Source organism: Pristis pectinata, chromosome 7 (assembly GCF_009764475.1).
Source record: "Pristis pectinata isolate sPriPec2 chromosome 7, sPriPec2.1.pri, whole genome shotgun sequence".
NCBI classification, from domain to species: domain Eukaryota; kingdom Metazoa; phylum Chordata; class Chondrichthyes; order Rhinopristiformes; family Pristidae; genus Pristis; species Pristis pectinata.
In genome coordinates this window covers 74,049,615-74,071,171 of record NC_067411.1, presented here as the reverse complement: position 1 = coordinate 74,071,171, position 21,557 = coordinate 74,049,615, and the positions used below count along the sequence as shown (strand labels likewise).

The following is a 21,557-nucleotide window of genomic DNA, read 5'->3' as shown; positions in this document are numbered from 1 at the left end:
TATTGAAACATAATGGATTCTGAGGGAGATTGACAGGGTGGATGATGAAATGCTGCTTCCCCTGCTGGGGATACCTAGAACTCAGGGACATAGTGTCAGAATAAGAGGTCATCCATTTCAGATGAGGATGAGGAGGAATTTCCTCTCTTAAAGGGTTGTGAATCTTTGGAACTGTGGAGGTGGGGTCATTAAATGTACTCAAAGTGGAGACTAACAGATCTTTAAACTATAAGGGAGTCAAGGGCTGTGGGAGAGAGCAAGAACGTGATGCTGAGGCCAAGATTGGATCAGCTGTGATGTTATTGAATAGTAGAGTGGGCTCCTGCTTCTTTTGTTCTACATATCAGTGACACCCTGAGTCATGCAGGGTCTTGCTGATCTAAAGTTCCATTCCATGGAAGCATCCGAACAAGCCCAATCCACAGAAATGTTTTGACAGCCAAGAAAGTCTGTCAAAGCTGTCAAGGAATTTGAATGTTTGTGAATATCAAACATTCAGAAACATTCAAGAACTGTTATGGATTAAAATACTATTAAAATGTTAAAAATAAAGGCATCCTAAAGTATAAAATAAACATTAATTAAACAATTTAAATTAACTCAATTAAGCCAATTACCTGGCACCTTGCTCTCTCCATTTCAGCCATTTCTTTCCATTGAAATGAATGGAGTCACTGACTCTGCTGCAGGTCTAACTTGGTGTAGGTACAACAGGCATCTTTCCAAGCATCACTGTGGAAGTTCTTGGTCTACTGCTGGACTAGTCCAACATCAGAGTGCAAACAGAAATCACTGAGGTGGGAGTACAGTTGGCGGAGGTGGGAAAGGTGTTCTTGGCGGTTATGGCTGGCGATGAGGATGTCATCTAAGTAAATGAACATGAAGTCCAGGTCGCGGCCTACTGCGTCCATCAGCCGCTGGAAGGTCTGCGTGGTGTTCTTAAGGCTGAACAGCATTCAAAGGAATTCGAAGAGGCCGAATGGAGTGATGAGTGCGGTTTTGGGGACGTCGTCAGGGTGGACGGGGATTTGGTGGTACCCCCAGACAAGGTCCACCTTGGAGAAGATGTGGGCCTCGTGTAGATTTGTCGCGAAGTCCTGGATATGAGGGACGAGGTAGCGGTCTGGGGTGGTGGTGTCGTTTAGCCTGCGGTAGTCACCGCAGGGCCTCCACCCTCTGGTGGCTTTGGGGACCATATGCAGGGGGGAAGCCCAGGGGCTGTCTGACCTGCGAACGATCCTCAGCTCCTCCATGCGACAAAGCTCCTCCATGCGACGAAACTCCTCCTTCGCCAGGCGGAGCTTGTCTGGAGGTAGTCGTCGTGCTCGGGTGTGAAGGGGTGGCCCTGTTGTAGTGATGTGGTGCCACACCCCGTGTTTGGGCATTGAATTCTTGAACTGAGGTGCCAGAACCGATGGGAACTCGGCTAGGAGCTTGGTGAACTCGTTGCCAGACAGGGAATGGAGTCCAGGCGCGGGGCTGGTAGGCTGGCTTCTCCCAGAGAGTAAGTTTGGAAGGTTCTTGAGTGCACTAGCGTTTCCCTCGCAGGTCGACTAACAGGCTGTGGGCCTGGAGGAAGTCGGCTCCCAGTAGTGGCTGGGTGACGGCGGCAAGGGTAAAGTTCCAAGTAAAACGGCTGTCGTCAAATTGTAATTGGACTGTATGAGTACTGAAAGTCAGTATCGTTGTGCCGTTTGCGGCTTTGAGGGCGGGTCCCTGTTGCCTGCTATGAGTGTCGTGGCCGGTTGGGAGTAGAACACTGACCTCTGCTCCAGTATCGATGAGGAAACGACGCCCGGACTGCTTGTCCCGAACGAATAGGAGGCTATGTTGGTGGCCAGCCGCCGTGGCCATCAGTGGCGGCTGGCCCTGGCGTTTCCCTGAAACTTGCAGGGTGGGCGGCATCGATGGGCCTCCGCGCCCCACCTCTGATGGTGGAAACACAGCTGGTTGTCAGTGTCGTCCTCTGTGTTTCTGAGGTATGGTTGCTGGGCTACTGGGACTGGTTTAGGTAGGCGTTGGGCATGCGGTCTGGTGATTTGGCCGACGGACAAACCGCTCTGGCATTTGGCCTTCCACAGGACATCTGCCTGGGTGGCTACCTCACGTGGGTTGCCGAAATTGGCATCAGCCAACAGCAGGTGAATGTCACCTGTTCAAGGAAGGCCTGCTCGAACATCAGGCAGGGCTTGTGCCCCTCAGCCAAAGCCAGCATCTCGTTCATCAGGGCTGATGGAGATCTGTCCCCCAGGCCGTCGAGATGAAGCAGGTGGGCAGCGCGCTCACGACAGGAGAGGCCAAATGTCCGAATGAGAAGGTCCTTGAAAGCCGGGTACTTGCCTTTCTCCAGAGGAGACTGGATGAAGTCTCTGACCTGGGCGGCCGTCTCCTGGTCCAGGGAGCTGACCATGTGGTAGTACCGTGTGGTGTCAGAGGTGATCTGGCGAAGTTGGAACTGGGCTTCGGCCTGGTTGAACCACATGCGGGGCCGAAGCGTCCAAAAGGTGGGCAGCTTGAGTGCCACTGTGTTGGCTGCTGTGTTGTCGTTCATTGTGAGGGTCCAAGATCCTTTTGGACCGTCGGGGTCACCAATGTAGCAGCTGCTACCGCAATTTGAAAATAAAGACACAAGTCTGTGAGTTGTAGAACAAGACTGACTGATTTATTTCCCGCCGTGTGCGGGCCTTTTAAGTGAAACGGTTCCTGCCTTCCGAGAGAGGAAATGATGTACGCGCTACGTCATTAGAGTCTTTTCGCGCGCGCGGGTTCTCCCCCCCGTCGCTCGGGGAAGATGAAGGCCTAGCGCCATCTTGGGCCTCGCCACTCCGACAACGCGCGCCCCGACGGTCGAGCCGGTTCGCCTGCTCGGACAGTGAGTCACCACAATAGTTTGTTATTTCTTGTAAATAATCTCATACTGCCAATGATTAAATCAGCTGTATTGAGCACTACACATAAAGAATTATGAAGTGGAATTTTTTTTTTGGATTTTGCTCGTTCCCCACGATATTTTTATTTTATTTTCCATTGCATGATTTCAATGCTATTTTTGAAAGTTGACATTAAATTGCTTTTCACATTTTTGCCAGTTCTTTCTCTTGCCTTAATGTTCCTTCCTGCTCTTGTCTCACAGATTGTAAAATCAACAGTCCAACCTGATAGCAGTTTGTTGTATCAGGGTAACAAGCACCAAAACAGATAGTGAAAAGAACAATTAATGTAAATAATTGTTACTTATATCTTTATGCAATTTAGAGAATTAAGACTTGGGGTTTGTAATTGTAGTACAGTACTAGTTGTTGACAAGGTGAGGCTGGACAACACTCATAAAATATGTAGTCACATTCTTCATCAGAAACTATTAGCACTACCTTCAACACAGAGCTTACTGTAGACTACAATGTGACGAACCTGAAATGTGAGTCAGGACACAGCTCACCACATGAATCTGAAATGCCAGTTTGCAGGTTCTGTGGCTTCTTTGAGCATGTCTTCCTGTCAGGATGAGATTAGCTAAACAGTGTCACAGAATTTATAGAATATGCAACATGGAAGGGGTCCATGTAACAGTTTGTAAGGGTTCAGTTAACACAGAATGAACAGTAAAATATAAAAAGATTAAAAATAATATTTATTTCCAATGTAGAGACCAGATTAAAATTCTTGGGTGATCAGCTATAGGATTTAGCTATCTAGCGTGCTTGTTATCCAGCACACCATGTACTTTGTTTGGATATTTAGGAACGTGGGAGCTGGGCCTCATGTAAAAGGCAGTTTAAAACATGAAATCAAGATTATTTAGGGGGAAATGAGAAAAATAAATCTAAAAGTGTTGATGGATTCCTCAGTGTTTTCATTCTTTGTAGAAGTGATGCATATCAGTCAATATGACAATAAAATGAAATGAAGGTGAATCCAATGACTTGTTTGCAATCAAGGTTATCCTAGTTTAGTTAATTTAAAAGGTGTAGTCTTATTGATGCCAGTCAGTTGGAAATTCTTAGGTCCTATAGTTTCAGGTATGTAAAATGATTGAGAAGTATGACAACAAAATGTTACTCAGAGGATAACTTTCAGAATAAATCTCAAGAAATATCCTCATTCCAGATTACAGCAGTTTTTGCATGAAAATTATATATCTTAACTCAATTTTAGTGATATCAACAATTAATTATCTGCATGACGGTCAAACCATATGATTGAAATTTAATTATTTTGAGCAATAATTTTCAAACAAAAGTAGACGTGAAATTCAAAAGTATTATATTTTGATTGCTATTTGACAACATATATTCTCATTGGAACTAGCGATATGATTGTTGAAACTTTTGGTGTATATTCTTTACTTTGCTAAATAAACTGAGGTACAAGTGATGGTTAGATTGAGGAATGTGGACTTAGATCAAAAAGTTCAGATAACTTCATAAACTAAAGCAATAAAGTCTGAGTGAAATATTGCAGTCATCTGAACTGGGATTACTGTTCAATCAATTTGAATTTTCCCTTGTTATCTCCCTGAAGGAGCTGATTCAGGTGGGTTTAAGTTCCACCACTCAGCAACCAGTACATTACATTAATGACCTTCCTTCACGTCTGGATAAGGAGTGCCCCTAATGCATGTTTATTGCCTTCTCCAGTCTATTCTAGTCCCATCCTCATTAGCCTTCCAACCCAGCCCTCTATGAATGTCAGCTCAATCTAAACATTTCCCACACAGCCGGTGCCAAGATCCTTCACTCTCTCTCTCGCTTTGACTTGCTGATCGACAATGGCTTCTGCTGCCTCAGTCCTTCACATTTAGTTTTCATTGTGGCCTACCTTCCTTGTCACCTTCTCCAGACCTATAACCTGTGTTTCTCTAATTTTGCTATATTGTATCTCTCCCCACACTTCCTGCTACCTGCTCTCCCCCCACACCAATCATGTTATCTCCAGTACTTGCTCCACCTTTAGCAATCTTGAGCTGCCTATGTCCCACACTCTAGGACTTGCTGCCCAAGCCTTTATGTCTCTCCAATATCCACTGCTTTTACAGTTTTCTTTAAAACCTAATCTCTCGTTAATCTCTGGTTTAACCCTCCCTTTACTTTCCTCCATCTCCCGTTATTCCTGGTTACGTCTTTAGGGATGCTTTTCCACATGAAATGTGCCTTACTGCAAGTTACTATTGGTGACCACTGAACTGTCCTGTTCTCACTAAATTACTACAGAAAGCTTTTCTACTTGGTGGTGGCGGTGGTGGGGGGGGGGGGGGGTGGGTGCTAGGGGTCACTGTAATTGTAGATGAAGAATCATCCAGTTGATTTTTCACTCTCACGTTCAGAGATGGTGAGGCCAGTTATGTAGCCTTTAATGCTCTCATGGCTGAGATCTGATAGCCCAGCATAGACTGTGAATTAAAATAAAAGTCTCTCAGTTTACAAGGCTAAATGGCAAAGGAGGCAGTGCCTGTGGTTACTCAGTGAACCTAAATGCACATTGAGTTATTTTTAAATGCTATTTCATCTCTTATAATGCAGCCTCCCAACATTATTTAAAAAGAAATTGGATTTGAGCATTCCTCACATCTGATTGAGTTTATCCATAAATTGAACTGAAAATTTACTTGGAAATTTAATGGTCTGAACTTAGCTAAAATTTCAGAACGTGGAGCTTGAATATTTACAGTCAAATTACTTGGTAACTTCCAATTTCAGGTTGACCAAATGACCTGCTGAAAGCACAGCATGCACCAATCAGAAAGTTATATAAAGTACTATACACATCAATAATCTGATTGTACAGTGGACTGAGAAACTGTTATGTATATATAGCTATGCTGATAAATAAACTGATAGATATACCTTGATCTCAGTAATTAATATTGCATTAACAGAGATTAAAAGCAGATCTGAATTGATACTGATTGAGGAAATTGTGATGTCACCATTGCAGGATGCTACCTTTGATTGACAGTATAATGCAATGAAGACACTGTCATCTAAAACGGGATCACAGGGACTTAAGATGCAAATTATATTGCGACTTTTGCATTGCCACAAAGTAGTTTATTCATTACCGGGGCCTGACGGATCATAGAGAAGCTGTGTGAAACCCTGGAGAAGTCTTAAATTACTTACACCACAAGGAGGGTATATATACTTGGTGGAGAGATTAACGCTGGCTTAAACAATGTTCAGGGAGCCCTGCAGGTTTGTTTTTGATACAGAAGTACGACACCAGTGTAAGTGTGACACTGGACTATAGGGAACAATATCAGGAATGCAGCTGCAACACAAATATAGCAAAAACAATTCTAAGCTACATGATATGAAGGATGAAAGATAGTAAACTTTAACTCAGTTGAAATCCCCTAGCTCCATATTATATACTTTGTTTAAGTAAAGCTTTACCTAAGGAATTAAAATACTAGTAACAATGTTTTCTGAGCAGTCACTGAAATGTCTCTGGTCTAGAAGGGCTGGATTTAGGCAACCTGTGAATTCCTGCTTTTCTCCCAGCCATCTGCAATCTGCAATGAGAGTTGAGATGAAAATCCCACTGAGAGTCTACATTGCACAGCAAATGAGCCCTGATGAGGTTGGGACTACATCAGTGTCAGAGGACATGGCATGGGAATGCCATGTTCATTAAATGTTTGTTCATTTTGTAGTAATTTCCAGGCAGGTACTTTGAGGATGTGTTAAAATGTCAAGTATAGATTTCCATTGCAGCATAAGGCAATGGTTGAATTCCATTTGGTCATTTTGCAATGAAGTCAACTAAATATGTAGCCTATACTTACATTTTAAAAAGCATCTTTAGGATTATATTAGTGTTAGGAAAAATATCCAATGAAAATCAGCTTGAGCAGCATCTTCTGTCAAATGTATTCTATATTGTCATTAATCATTATATTTTTGCATTAACTATGCCTCAGTGGTTAAGCTTCAATATTGTTAAAATTCATGCAATTTTTTCTCAATTATTGAGAGAATTAAATTTCCTCTAGGTTGAAAATTGGCAAAAAAAAATCCATTTGCAGATCTGCAAAACATAGCCACCATTAAGTTATATGGCCCAATAATAATGTATAATGCTTGGCATTTTCACCTGATAGCTCAGTTTAAATATGCATTAAATCTTCATGTGTTAGCACACAGTAGTGTGTCTGTCGTGAACATCTCAATGTTCCTCATCCAATGTATTGTACCTGATATTTATCCACCTATCACTTCTTTGGCCATCCATTCAATTTGTTCAAATGCCTCTGAATTCAGTCAATCTACTTTTGCCTGTCACATGATCAGTAAATATAATTATAATTAACTACAATCAATATTATAACATAGAATTTCTTCCATATTATTTACAACTTCTTTGAATTTCAGAGCAAAATGAACAATGTTAACACAACAGAATGAAGTACTATGCTGTATTTCATCTTGAACCAGTTTCACACACTTCTAAATAAGATGCAGATCCCCTGGTTTACCCATTACGCACTGAGAAACGTTCCCAGTTCCCAGGAATTTGCTCAGAGCTTCTTGTGTATATCCAGAATTTCTGCATGTTTACCACCTGTGTTACAGTGACTAATCAAGAGAACTCTTTCGAAATTTTCTGGCATGGTCATTTAATGTGAAAGTACTAATTTAATGTGAGTCTTCCAGTTGTGAGCATTATCACAGCGAAACTTTGTTTATCAGTTTGGAGTAGCCAAACATGAAATAGTAGTTTGCTACCCTCCTATCGCCAGCAATCCCCACTGTAAGTTTCTTTATAATATTCAGTCACATATCTTTCAGAGAGGCACAAGCTATTCTGAAATTATGTCTTGAAATTTTCCATAATTCTTGATTTATATCATGACTCCTGATACATGGAATGCCTCCTGGTGATTTGCATGATATTGCTCACAGTCAATTGAGGATAATAATCTCACTCTCACCCATCCATTTATCTTTATGTTGCTGTCTGTTGTATGAAGTAGTGTTGGCATTAGGGGGTGGGGAGGTGGGGAAGGGCCACATTTTTTGTAAGACTACACTTTTTTTCAATGGAGTGAGTTCAGGTCACTTGGTGGATTACAGAAAATGTTCTTTCATATCTGATCTATTTAAACACTTGACTAGTTAAAAAAAAATAGCTGCAATCACTAGTAAAAAATATTATCAGTGCTTCAACTTTCTGTTTTAGAGTTTTGTTCAACAAGGCCTTTTTCTTTACATTTAATGATAGCTACAAAAGCTTGAATTTTGCACAATGATCAAAACATTCTCAATGTTCACTATCATTATGAACTGCAAAACTGATAGCAGTGTCAGGTAGATTTCCTGCCTGCTGGAAATTGGTAATTCTTCATTAAGAAGAAAGCTGCAGTCCAGTGCTCAACTTAGTGTGTTAAGCAAGGGAACAGAAATTATTGCCAAATACAAGATACATATTCACTAGAAACTTTTATGCCAGGTTTTAGGAAGCACAATGTATATCCTCCTTTGATTTTAATGGAATGGAACAGCTGTGAGAGACTCAATAATAATTTTCAATTTTAAAGATTATTAGATGAGAAATTAGTTTAAAAATGCTCTTTTAAATCCTGCCAAAAATTTTTGATAACATTTCCATTGACTTATTAATAAGCTTTCTTAAATGTTTAAAGATGTTTGGAGGTGTTTCAGATGTTTTGAGTGTTTTAGCATTTATGTTTTGTCTTTTTCAAGTTTTTGAATGCTTTTGAATGACTTAGATAGATTCAGATACATTCAAATGTTTACAGAAGATTTGACAGTTCCAGCTAGATCTGAGGGTGTGCTTAGTTTTGGATGCAGGGCATTGATAGGATGAATTCTTTTTCCCAGGGAGAGGGAACTAAAAGCAATGGTTTAAGGTGAGAGGGGAAAGATTTAAAAGGGACCCGAGGGAAACTTCTTCACGCAGAGGGTGGTGCGTATATGGAACAAACTGCCAGAGAAAGTAGTTGAGGCAGTACAATAACCACATTTAAAAGACATTTGGATAAGTACATGAATAGAAAAGGTTTAGAGGGATCTGGGCCAAATGTGGGCAAATGGGACTAGCTTAGGTGGGCGCCTTAGTCGGCACGGATGAGTTGGGCCAAAGGGCCTGTTTCCGTGCTGTGTTACTCTGACTAATCACTAATTACTCTGACTGTATTACTCTATTTACTCTGTATTACCCATTTATTGCCCTTTTTTATATTTTTGGGGTCTTGGGATGAGAACTTACTCAGAAATGTCAAGAATATCTTGTTGGGGAAATTGCCTAAAATAGGGTGTTTTTTTTTTACAGAATTCGGCAGACTAACTGTAATAAACATGTCAATATTTGGGCTTCCAAATTAACATGAAATTCCTGGACATCCAGTAACAAAATTGCATGCTGAATGAGTGAAGCATTTTGACAGAGCTGCTTCTTAAGTGTCCCTTGTGGCTTTCTCAAGTGAATTTGAGTCTTCTTAAAATATTTAATCAGAGCCCTGATTCTAACACCTGCCAGATTAAACAATATCTGTAAAGAACATTGCATCGTAACTACATGAAAGATTTCAAATCTCTGTTTTACAACTGGGTGAAGTATGTTGTCATGCCAGGTACAGTGACAGTATGGAGGTTGCATGAAGTAAATTGTTTGTCTCCCATTCCTGCACTTTCTTTATGCTATTATTCAGCTAATATTAACCAGGGATAATTTTCCCCATGGCCAATCATGTGAGTTAGGTGTATTGATTGTGGAAGTAAAAATTGGGGAAAGCTATAATAGGCAGCTGAATCAGTTTCATCTTACTTACACACCCATTCAAATCCAAGGTTAGCCTCTGTATTCTTGGACAGCACACAGGATCAAGTTCATGGAGATGTAGTACATTTCTGACAAAATGTTACACATTTGAGATAATAACAACACTTTCCAGTGAGTGGATATTCCCAAATTTTCATTCATTGATTTAAATACTTCATATGTTAGTCCAAAATTTCCAGTAGTAAGACAGCAAAACTGTCAGCGTTCATTGAGATTACTTGTAACGCATACAGTAATTTCTCCATCTACACTTGTGCAATTAGAAGAGGAAATCCAGAACTTGCAGTCAATGATATCCTTCTCCTCCACCAGGTGTGCCGTTGCAATTTTCATCTGGTCAAATGGACACGAACATCAACTTTTTACATGTCATTCTCTAGTAGTCGAAGTACTGGAAGTGATAACTGTTGTTGAATGAGGTGTAACTGAACTCTTTAAGATACTAAGATAATATTCACTGAATAATCTTTCTAGCACTGGAACACTGACTTGTTAAGTGTGACACATCATTCATGCCACTTCATTATTAAAGATTCCATAGATTTTTAATTTTTTTGTTTGTTTGTGAAGTGTTAACTTCTATCATAATCTATTGTACATGCCTCATATATGTGCTTCAAAGTTTATTTTGCTTTCAGTAATATGCTGAAAATGTTAAATAACATGAGTGTTCATTACTTCCTAGCTTGATAATTCTACAGTTTGATTGGCTACCATTGTTGGATATTACAAATTCCCAATGGCTGGCACCCAATTGTAAATTGGAAAAGGGCACTTTCACACCACATGTAATGTCAGTGGGGAGTGCCATTCCTTTTTTGCTGACTTAAGATCCAGGCACATTGGTGGATCTCCCATCACTTCAATACCCACGTTTTTTCAATTGAATTTTTGTTGAAAATCCTTTATAATCTGTAGCTCATTTCCAAATATTTTTAGTTGTGTAAATTGGATGTTGTGTATGCAGAGATTTTTTAAAAAAGAACTAGGTACATGGCCATTAAAGACTAATGTTTGAAATGGTGTTCTCTAAGTATTAGCAGAGATATGCCTAATAGTATGATAAGAAATGTCTTTAGCTTCTATTTTAATAGATACAATAATCTGCTTCATTTTTGTTTTGGGGAGGGTATAAGAGACAAGTGCGAAAAGATAGTTGAATGCCAATTCTCCATGGGGACCAAACTTTGTTCGTTAATTTCAATACTGCCTATTGATGGATATTTATTGTGATTACTGTTACTGATTACTCATTACTGTTTCATAGGGAGTTTCCAGGTGGTCATCAGCTTTATAACATTAAGTAGAATCTGAACAATGCAGATGGTTTCCTTGTTGTGTGATATTGTTTTTCCTCCGAAGGTAAACAGAGCTGCAGAAACAATACTGAATTTAGTCCCGACATGTAACACAAAAAAGCCCTTTCATTTTTTTTCACTACCTTGACAGTATGAGCCAGCTTGCAATGGCTAATGTCCATGGTTCTGAACGGAACTGTTGGCATTTAGTTGTCTCAATAACATTAAACTCAGGATTTCTGGCATGTGCTGATAGATGAGAAGACCCCAGATTTCCTGACACACATGGGGCACTAAATCTGTCAGTTTGTTTTGTAACAGAACAACTTGCTAAGATTCCCCAGTATTTATTAGATCTGATGCAGAATCCCAAACCTCATCAGTCATATGACTCTATGACTATAATGGGGATTATATGATTGTGGTTTAGAAGGCAAAAATCGAGGCAAATTATATTTGTTTAATGATTTTGCTTTTACTTAATGTTTTTAACAACTTTTATTTTTACATTTTGAAAATAATTTTTTTCTATTTTAATAATTTTTAATTATTTTCAAATATCAGTGGCATTAAGAAACTAACAAAAAACAGTTTTTGCAAAGGCTAACCTCCAGCTTCACTGGTCATCAAATGTTTTGGGGCTTTTTGGGTCATTTATCCTGTGTCCCTGGAGCCCCTGTCACTGTCTAGCGCACATTGCTAGATCCACAATGATTTTGGCCAGGGAAATTGGCCCAATATTGTACATCCCACCTATGTAATTACAAGCATGCAGGATCCTTGAATGGCATTTGAAGTTGTGGGGATTGGGTCATTAAGATCTAGTCCAATATCATATTTCCCACTTTCCCCCATTTATGCCTAGTCTTAATAAGGCATAAACTATTATTGGGAGTGGAAGGGGGTGTAGTGTGCAGTGAGTAGGGGGAGATCTTTGGAAGTCAAGAATGAGGCGCAAATCTTATGGTTACAGCTGTTTTATTAGATGTTCATTATAGTACGGGTCAGACAGTGTCAGCATGGGATAGCAAGGCAGAAGTAACGAGAGGTAATAAAAGACTAGAAACCTCATGTTCCCTCTATACTGCAAACTAGTTTGAGCTAGTTAGATAAAGACAATCTGTGAAACAGCAAGGACAGTCTTGAGAAGGGTCTCGACCCGAAACATCGACTGTTTATTTTCCTCCATAGATGCTGCCTGACCTGCTGAGTTCCTCCAGCATTTTGTGTGTGTTGCTGCAGTCTTGATTTACGCTGCAATGACACCTCAGGCTTACAGACAAAGAAACTTAAAAATCTACTAGAAATTTACAAACAGGTGATTATACAAACCTATCAGCAAGCATAAAGAAAGTTAAACTATAAGAAAAATAACAACATAATTAGCAATTTAGACCCTAATCCAACAGTTCCTACTGTGTATAAGTACTGCACTTGTTGTATTCAACTGTTTTAATTTGTTTTTTTGACATGTATAGTATTTAATACACCTCAAATGGCTGCACAAGGAATAGCTGCTTCCTAGCTTATTGGTTCATCCATCAGGTGAATATGTGTTTTTTCATTGGTAGGTTTTGCCACAGGTATCTAATAAGTTTCCTGATTGGACAATTGTTAGCTAAGGAGTACCTCTTATCTCAGGTGTAAAAGGTGTTGTTTTTTGTTAATCACTCTCTTGCTCTCTTCCCCACCCCCCAGCCCTAGCTTATCTTTAGTTCCTTTTGTCTCGGCTCATCTCCTAGTAGTAAAGCTAGTGCCATATGCTCTGTGACTGTTTCTTTGTTTTAAACTTTTCCAATAAAACTTTGTGAAGCACCAAGCTGTTTACAGCTCATTCCTGGACTCCTGAAAGAACCTGCGGATTCGAAAATAACCAGATCCGACAACTTAGTAGGCCGCTGATTCATTATAACACTCTTGGCCCTTCAGTCCACACACTCCCCTATACCTTAAAAATAGGCATCTGCTTTTCCTGATGCTCCACATTGCTGTGCTGGGAATCTGAGCGCTGAGAACCTGGAGCAAATCCAGCAATGCCCTGGCTTCATGTGGAGAGGCTGCATGTGAGGGCTGGTGCTGGGGTTGGCCAGAATGACTGAGGCAGCTGCTCATGGTCAGATATTGGGCTCAGGGCTGCACCTGATCGGCATGGTGAATGGTAGGGACTGGCAACACCTGCTCCCTGTGTTGATAAACTGCCCAGACCCTGCAGTCTCTAATGTCATTTACTGGTGATGTGATTCAATCCAAGTTGCTGTCTCCAATCCACATGGTGTTTTTCATCTAGATTCCAGCATCTGTAGTCCTTTGTTTCTCTGTTGTCTCCCCTTCTCATTGGCTGCTCTCCCAGCGATCACCGTTGAGCTAGTTAACACAGGGAAATCTCCAAGCTGGTGTGAGCCACACAGCCAAACAAGGGAGAAGACGAGCAGCTTTACTAATGCATCTCCATATGTATAATGCTATAATGTTTCTGTTTAGTGCTGATTCCACTCATTCTCTCATTCCTGGAAGGCATCCTGAGGGCTAAGCAAGGAGCCAGTGTATATTTGGCACCAGAACAAGCTCAACAACTGGTTCCCAGCTGGAGCTATTAAATTAGTTTCTGCATTAAATTTACACTGTAGATTTGTTTAATGCTGGGCAATTTTTTTAAAGATATTAGTATTTTTGTTAAAATATCACCTTGCACCATATTTGTAAAAGGTTTTTTAACCACAATAAACGTGTCTCTTGATCAAATCACTTTAAAATGTTTTTTCCAAAACTGTTTAGAATAAAATTAAGTCGCTCATCAAGTTAAGAAAAAGCAAGTTACTATCCATCTGATAAGACCCTCCGGTACTTGGTGCAGTAAATAATCCCAGGTTATTTCTTATTTAACAGCTACATTGCAAACCAACCAAACCTGTCGGGCATCAACGATCATGACATGGAACCATATGTCGGCCTGAGAAATCTGTAAGTATTTCAACAGTATTCGATTATTGCATTAGCCAGAGGTTTGAAATCTATTTATCCAGTGATGTATTAATGTCTTAACATTTAATTTATCTACTTTATTTTCCAGAACTTTGGTTAATTGTGGATTGACATTTATTTCACGAGAAGGATTTCTCAATAATCTTCGGCTTCAGTACATGTAAGTCTTTTCCTTTTACTTGCAATTTTTTTCTGCCAGCTTTCAATCTGTCTTTGCCAATGTCACATCCATGATAATAGTTACTCTACAAATGAGTAGAGTTTCACAACCACCAAATATCCTAAGTTATCTTGCCCAACAGAATATAATTCATGACTCTTGATTAGCTACTTGATGTCCTGCAGTGATTAATGAGTATCAGGGAGTCATGGCCTTGGTGTAGTATTCCTGCAGGGTTTTTGCAGATTATGTACACCATTTACTAGTATTTTTATAAATCTTTTGACAAAATTGTTGCAGATAGCAGGAAAAAACATGTAAGCTAATAGCTATGACTTCTTAATCTCATTTGCAGCTATAGTCAGTATGTTTAAACCCTCATGTTCTCTTCTCTCTTTATTTGGGTCAGTCATTTGAAATGGGAATTTTCAACTTGACCGTAGCAGATTGATGGAAGATTCCATTTCCATTTTAGTCGCTCGACAAACATTAATCCATCACTTTCTATCAGATACTGATTCACTCACTGTGCACTTCCAGAAGATACACTGTTAAAAATTCTCATAACTAATTCCATTTTTGTTATAAAGTAAGACTCAATTTAGATGGCTTGTTGGTTCAATAGATTATGCCAAAGGCATGAACAGTAATAATGGTTTTACACAAACAATGCTTGTTCTACACAAAGCTGGGCACACTTTAATATTCATGCCTTTGAACCCAGAGAAGAAAGCCTTTTTCTGACGCAAAAAACAAACTGCTGGAGGAACTCAGCAGGTCGAGTATCATCTATGGGGTGAAAGGAATTGTCAGCGTTGCGGGCTCCAGATTCTACATCTGCAGTCTCTTGTGTCTCCAGCCTTTTTCTGATCATGCATAATTTTCTAGTCCCCTAGATAATAGAAAATCTCTGACACAGAAGAAGGCCATTCAATCCATTGCATCAGTTGAGAAAGAACTTTCCCATGAGGTTCAGATACCATCCTCTAAATGATGTTTTTTCTTCCCAGTCCCTCTAATTCCTCCATTGATTTCTTTAAACCTATGCCCCTAGTTTCTGACCCCTAAACTGAGGGAAATAGGTCCTTTCTATTGACCTTGTCCCTCATATTTTTACATACTCTACTAAATTCCAACGAGTCTGCTCCAAAGCAAAGGAAACAATCCTGGCTGATCCAGTCTTTCTTTATACTTCCAGTTTTCCAGTTCCTGCAACATCTTCTTAAATCTGCCTTCACCCTCTCCAGTACTATAATGTGGAGACTAGAACTGAATGCAGTCCTCAAGCTGTAGCCTTGCTACTCTTACAATTGCAACATAACCTCAGAAAATGCTGGAAATATTCAACAGGCCAGGCAGCATCTGTGGAAAGAGAAACAGAGTTAATGTTTCAAGTCGAACAATCTTTGTCAGAATTTTTCCTTAAGGGATTGGCTCTGTTTCTTTTTCAGCAGACGCTGCCTGAGATGTTGAGTGTTTCTAGCATTTTCTGTTTTTATTTCAGTGTTCCAGCAACTGCAGGCTTTGTATTTTCACCCAGCATAATTTCCTTGCTTTCAAGTTCTCTGCCTCAGTTAATAAAGGAAAACATGTTCTAGGCCTATTTAACCACCTTATCGGCTGGAGCTGATACTTTCAGGGATCTGAGAACACACACTCCAAGGTTCTTCTGTTCATCCACACCGCTCAGTATCCTCCCATTTATTTTGTTTTTCCTTGCCATCTTCCATCTTTCCACCAGCCAATTATTGTGCATCCGCAAACATCCTTATTACTTTCATTTCCTTAAGGTCTAAATCATTGCTATTGCAAAAATGCGACTGAGTACTGACCCTTGAGGAATCCCAGTAGCAACAGACTTCTTGTTTACAAAAACACTGCAAACCCTTATACTTTGCTTCCTGCCACTGAGCCAACTTTGGATCCAATTTGCCACTCTCGCTTACATCTTATGAGCCTTCACCTTTTTTTTTAACCAACCTGCCAGGCAGGACCTTGTCAAACCCTTGCTAAAATCTACATGTACTATTATATCAAATACTCTGCCCTCATTACCTGCTCAAAGAATTCAATTAAGTTCATCAGACATGATATTCCTTTAGCAAATCTATTCAGGTTGTCTCTGGTTAATCTGTGCCTTTATAAATGAAGGTTTATATTGCTCCTTAGTATACATTACAATAATTTACTCACCACTGCAGTTAAACCAATTCACTTTTAATTATACACTTAATCCCTCTCTCCTTTTTTAGACAACTGTAAAGTGTTCTCAATTTTAAATCCTCTGGCATCATTTATGTAGCCAGAAAGGACTGCAAAATTGTGGTTAGAGACTCAATAATTTTCTCCCCTGCTTCTTGGGATATATTTCACCTGGGTCTGATGATTTATCAGTTTTCAGAGATGATGATCCTCTTACAATGACGTCTTTAACAACGTTTATCCCATCCAATATTTCACACTCATTTGCCTTACCTACAATGTCAGCATCTCCCTCTCTTTTGCAAAGACACACACAGCATTTATTAACACACTTACCCACATTCCATTAATTCAAAATCCCCTTTCTGTAAACCAGGTGCAGATGATGCTCATGGGGCATTTTACCATTTTACCTATTGTGCCTTATATTGTAGATTACAATAGCTAAGTCAAGGAATTTTAATAAATTCTTTCAGTGATGACGTTCTTAAAAATCAGTCATAATATAATGTTCAAAAAAAGGTTCTGAAAATAATCCTTTATTGGATATCGACTCAATTGCTATGAAGTGCTGAAGTGGGACTAATGTGCAGCAGGGTAAACAACGTGTAGGGTTAAATTCTGCAGCACACACTGCCTTTACATATTGACCTTTATATGACGCTGCTCTTGCAAGTTACCTTGTGAAAACACCTTGCAGGTTGTACTGTTTTACAATGTTCATACTCTGCACAACATTACTCTCGCAAGTTATATATAAAATATGTCCAGAAAACTCTTGGCTGTTATAGAAAAATAAAACATGGATGGGTGCTAGTTTTTGTGTCTTAAAGGGGAAATTATATAAAGTGGATTCTAAATCCATCTAAAGATTTCCCATTAACAGGATGTTCCTAATCCTTCACAACCAATGAATTATCTTTCAAAGCATAGTTCAAGTACAAAGTTCCACTTCTCATACTACCTGTAGACTACAATAGCTAAGTCAAGGAATTTTAATAAATTCTTACAGTGATGACGTTCTTAAAAATCAGTCATAATATAATGTTTAAAAAAAGGTTCTGAAAGTAATCCTTTACTGGATATTGACTCAGTTGCTATGAAGTGCTGAAGTGGGACTAATGTGCAGCAGGGTAAACAACGTGTAGGGTTAAATTACATAACAGCCTGTCCTGGTCAAATCACGTAGATGCCACAGCCAAGAAAGCTCACCAGTGCCTCTACTTCTTCAGGAGGCTAAAGAAATTTGGTTTGTCCTCTTTGACTCTCACCAACTTTTACTGATGCACCATAGAAAGTATCCTATCTGGATGTATCACGGCTTGGTACAGCAACTGCTCTGCCCAGGACTGCAAGAAGCTGCAGAGAGTTGTGGACACAGCCCAGCGCATCACAGACACCAGCTTCCCCTCCTTGGACTCTGTCTTTACCTCTCGTTGTCTTGGTGTAGCAGCCAGCATAATCAAAGACCCCACCCACCCGGGACATTCTCTTTTCTCTCCTCTTCCATCGGGTAGAAGATACAGGTGCCTGAGGGCATGTACCACCAGACTTAAGGACAGCTTCTACCCCACTGTGATAAGACTATTGAACGGTTCCCTTATACAATGAGATGGACTATGACCTCACGATCTACCTTGTTGTGACCTTGCACCTTATTGCACTGCACTTTCTCTGTAGCTGTGACACTTTACTCTGTACTGTTACTGTTTTTACCTGTACTACATCAATGCACTTTGTACTAACTCAATGTAACTGCACTGTGTGATGAATTGACCTGTACGATCGGTTTGTAAGACAAGCTTTTCACTGTACCTAGGTACAAGTGACAATAATAAACCAATACCAATACCAATACCTTGTACCAGTCTGATGGGTTATTATAGTCCAGGTTGTGCAGTCAATGAATAGCACCAGCTGGTCTTTGCCCTTACCCACAGATTTTCTTTGGAGTTTTGGATTGTGCCAACTAGAAAGCCAAAGCAGTGCAGCACCTGCCGCAAGGGATTTAGACCTATGTGAACAAGGCAGGCAATGGTGTACTTCCTTAACCAATCAGATTGAAAAATCATTATTGAGGTGTGCATAGTCTGACACCTGGATATGTAAGCTAGAATATTTACCTTAATGATAAATGGTACAGAAAAAGTAAAGCTAAATCTTAAACAATTAGTGTCATAGATTCATACAGTATGGAAAAAGGCCTTTTGGCCCAACCAAGATTCTCATCTAAGCTCGTCCCATTTGCCCTTGTTTGGCCATATCCCTCTAAACCTTTCCTATCCATGTATCTGTCCAAGTGCCTTTTAAATGTTGTTATTCTACCTGACTCAACCACTTCCTCTGGCAGCTCATTCCATATAGTGACCACTCTCTGGGTGAAAAAGTTGCCCCTCAGGTTCCTACTAAATCTTCCCTCTCACCTTAAACCTATGCCCTCCAGTTCTTGATTCCCTAACCCTGGGAAACAGCCTGTGTGAATTCCCTTGATCTATGCCCCTTATAATTTTATTACATATAATTAATTATGTAATTTTATATAATATAATCTCCCAAATATAATTCAAGTCCGAAAGAATGAGTCTCTGCAAGTTATCAGGGATCCCCCAGGCTAATACCCACAGGTTACACTGGCTCTATTAATTCAAGATGGGTCACACTTTGACATAGTTACCCAGAATGTACCTGGTAATATTACCTTCACTGACTCCAGTGGGATCACCCATCTGCCTAGGAAGCAGAAGATTCCAGCTGAAAGGCATTAATTTCTCCCTACAGAGATATGCTGGCATCACCCTCTCACCACTTAAACTAGGTGGCCCCAGTAGCATCTCTGAGTAATATTTTGAATTACATAATGTTTCCTTTAAGACACATAAACTAGTACCCATAAAAAGCCTGAAGCCTGAGGATATGTGTACGATTATCTTCAGAAAGAGTAGCTAACTTTACGTTCATTTATGGGACTGAGTCACTATATGGGCAGCTGGACAGGTGACTGTGCAGTAAGGGGCAGTTTATGCGCCACAGTTTCAGAAATTAACCAGAAGTACAGTATCCTTGTGTTGGGAGAGAAACCTTGGCTTTGTGAAAGGTGAGAGAGAGAGAGAGCGAGAGAGAGAGAGAGAGCGAGAGAGAGAGAGAGATTTGACACAAAGTGGTTTCAATTACCCATAGAGATTTAATAGGTTGAAAATATTCAAAAACTATTGAGTCAGGAGCTGTTGAAAAATCCCTCAAAAAGTTACGCAAACAAACAATACTGTGGTATCGAAGCAGTGTGCATGAACAGAGAGCAGGCACAGGGAGGATTTTAAAGTTTTTAACATTGAACTAGGAATGTAGCCCATATGAACCTCTACTTCCTTTGAAACTTATGTTTACCATGTTATAATTACTCAAATTATATTTGACCACCTAAAATTTAATTCAAATTATTACTTTGTAACATTAAATGTTCAAGTTAGGTCACATCTTGACATAATCACTCTGATGCATGTGGTGGTATTACCTTCACCGGCTCCAGTGGGATCAGAGTTGGGTTTGTTGGAGCTCAAAATGTTAAAAGCAATAATTTTGAAATACATTATAGGTGGTCAAAGTCAATGTCAGTAATTATACAAAGGCATCGGTTCCAATACAGGAGAGGGGAAGAGAGCTGAAGTTCTGTTTACTTAGGCTAGGTGGGGTGGGGGTGTGTGAAACTTAGTCTGAGATCAAAGGAGAAGCTACGCTTATAATTCTTATGGCAAGTGAGTACTCAGCCATGAAGGCACTGCAGTCAGCAATAGTGACCGGTTCAGTCACCAGCAGGTGTTGATGAGTGCACCACTGAGACAGGAACTGCAGTTGGGGAAGGATAGCCCAATCAGTCATTGGAAGTTGTCCCTTATTTAATTGTTAGTGGACTGACTGCCACAAAGTGAGTATATGTGAAGTTCAGCTCATAGCACAGAGGGATAGAGAGAAAAGGAAAACTATTCTGATGTCAGCTATTACAGTAAGATTACTCTCAACCCCAAGGGAAAATATTTCACCTCAGAAAAAGAAATTCTAATCTTTGTCATTTTTACTAAAAAATCCCTCCTTGGGACTTCTATACAGACAATGATAATTTAATTACTGGCCCATTATAAATGTAGGTAGGCAGGAGGAGACACCAATCCTATACATATGCAAATAACTTGGCTTCGTGTATCTAAGTTCTCACTGGTATAATAAATTCTGTGTCACAGACAATACTCTGTGTAAAATCATTTTAAGTGGCTAATAGGTTGCATTTTGCTCTGCAGCAGTTTCCTGGCTTACAGAGGCCTAGATGCTGCTCTCCTACACCTCTGCAGAAAAGCTAACTTTTCTTCTGGCTTCAACAGTGTGGAAAGATGGATAAAGTGAGATGAATTAGCTGCAAGAAAGCCTACATGCAGTATGAGAACAGAGATATTGTTTTGGACTAAGTAGCCTGTCCCTGCACTGGAAAAAAAACGTTTGTAATATATTAATGTTTAAGTCAGTATTACTGAAACCAAGACATTGTGTGATCAGGTATTTCTGAGAGGGCAAGAATACTTGCCCAAACTTTCCTGGCGGTAGTACCTCACCCAAGCTTATTGCTCACACCCACTAAAAAATTGTCAACCTTGCAGGGATCCAGGAGTAAAAAGCTTTTAGAAGCCATCCAGTTCCTGAGAAGTGAGTCTGGGCATAAATTGGTATTGGTATTGGTTTATTATTATCACTTGTACCGAGGTACAGTGAACAACTTGTCTTGCATACCCATCGTACAGGTCAATTCATTACACAGTGCAGTTACATTGAGTTAGTACAGAGTGCATTGAGGTAGTACAGGGTAAAAACAATAGCAATACAGAGTAAAGTGTCACAGCTACAGAGGAAGTGCAGTGCAGGTAGACAATAAGGTGCAAGGTCACAACAAAGTAGATTGTGAGGTCAAGAGTCCATCTCATTGTATAAGGCAACTGTTCAATAGTCTTATCACAGTGGGATAGAAGCTGTCCTTGAGCCTGGTGGTATGTGCCCTCAGGCTCCTGTATCTTCTGCCTGATGGGAGAGGAGAGAAGAGAGAGTGATCCGGGTGGGTGGGGGTCTTTGAT

General features: G+C 40.0%; 1 protein-coding gene across 1 annotated transcript in view; it reads left to right on the top strand.

The window, feature by feature from the left end:
• The window catches only part of ntrk2a (neurotrophic tyrosine kinase, receptor, type 2a), a 189,636-nt gene that overhangs the window by 8,291 nt on the left and 159,788 nt on the right, over positions 1-21,557 (top strand). Inside the window, exons 2-3 of the mRNA XM_052020133.1 lie at positions 13,986-14,060; positions 14,170-14,241. Of these exons, the coding sequence (XP_051876093.1) occupies positions 13,986-14,060; positions 14,170-14,241 (147 nt within the window). The remainder of the gene's footprint in view (positions 1-13,985; positions 14,061-14,169; positions 14,242-21,557) is intronic.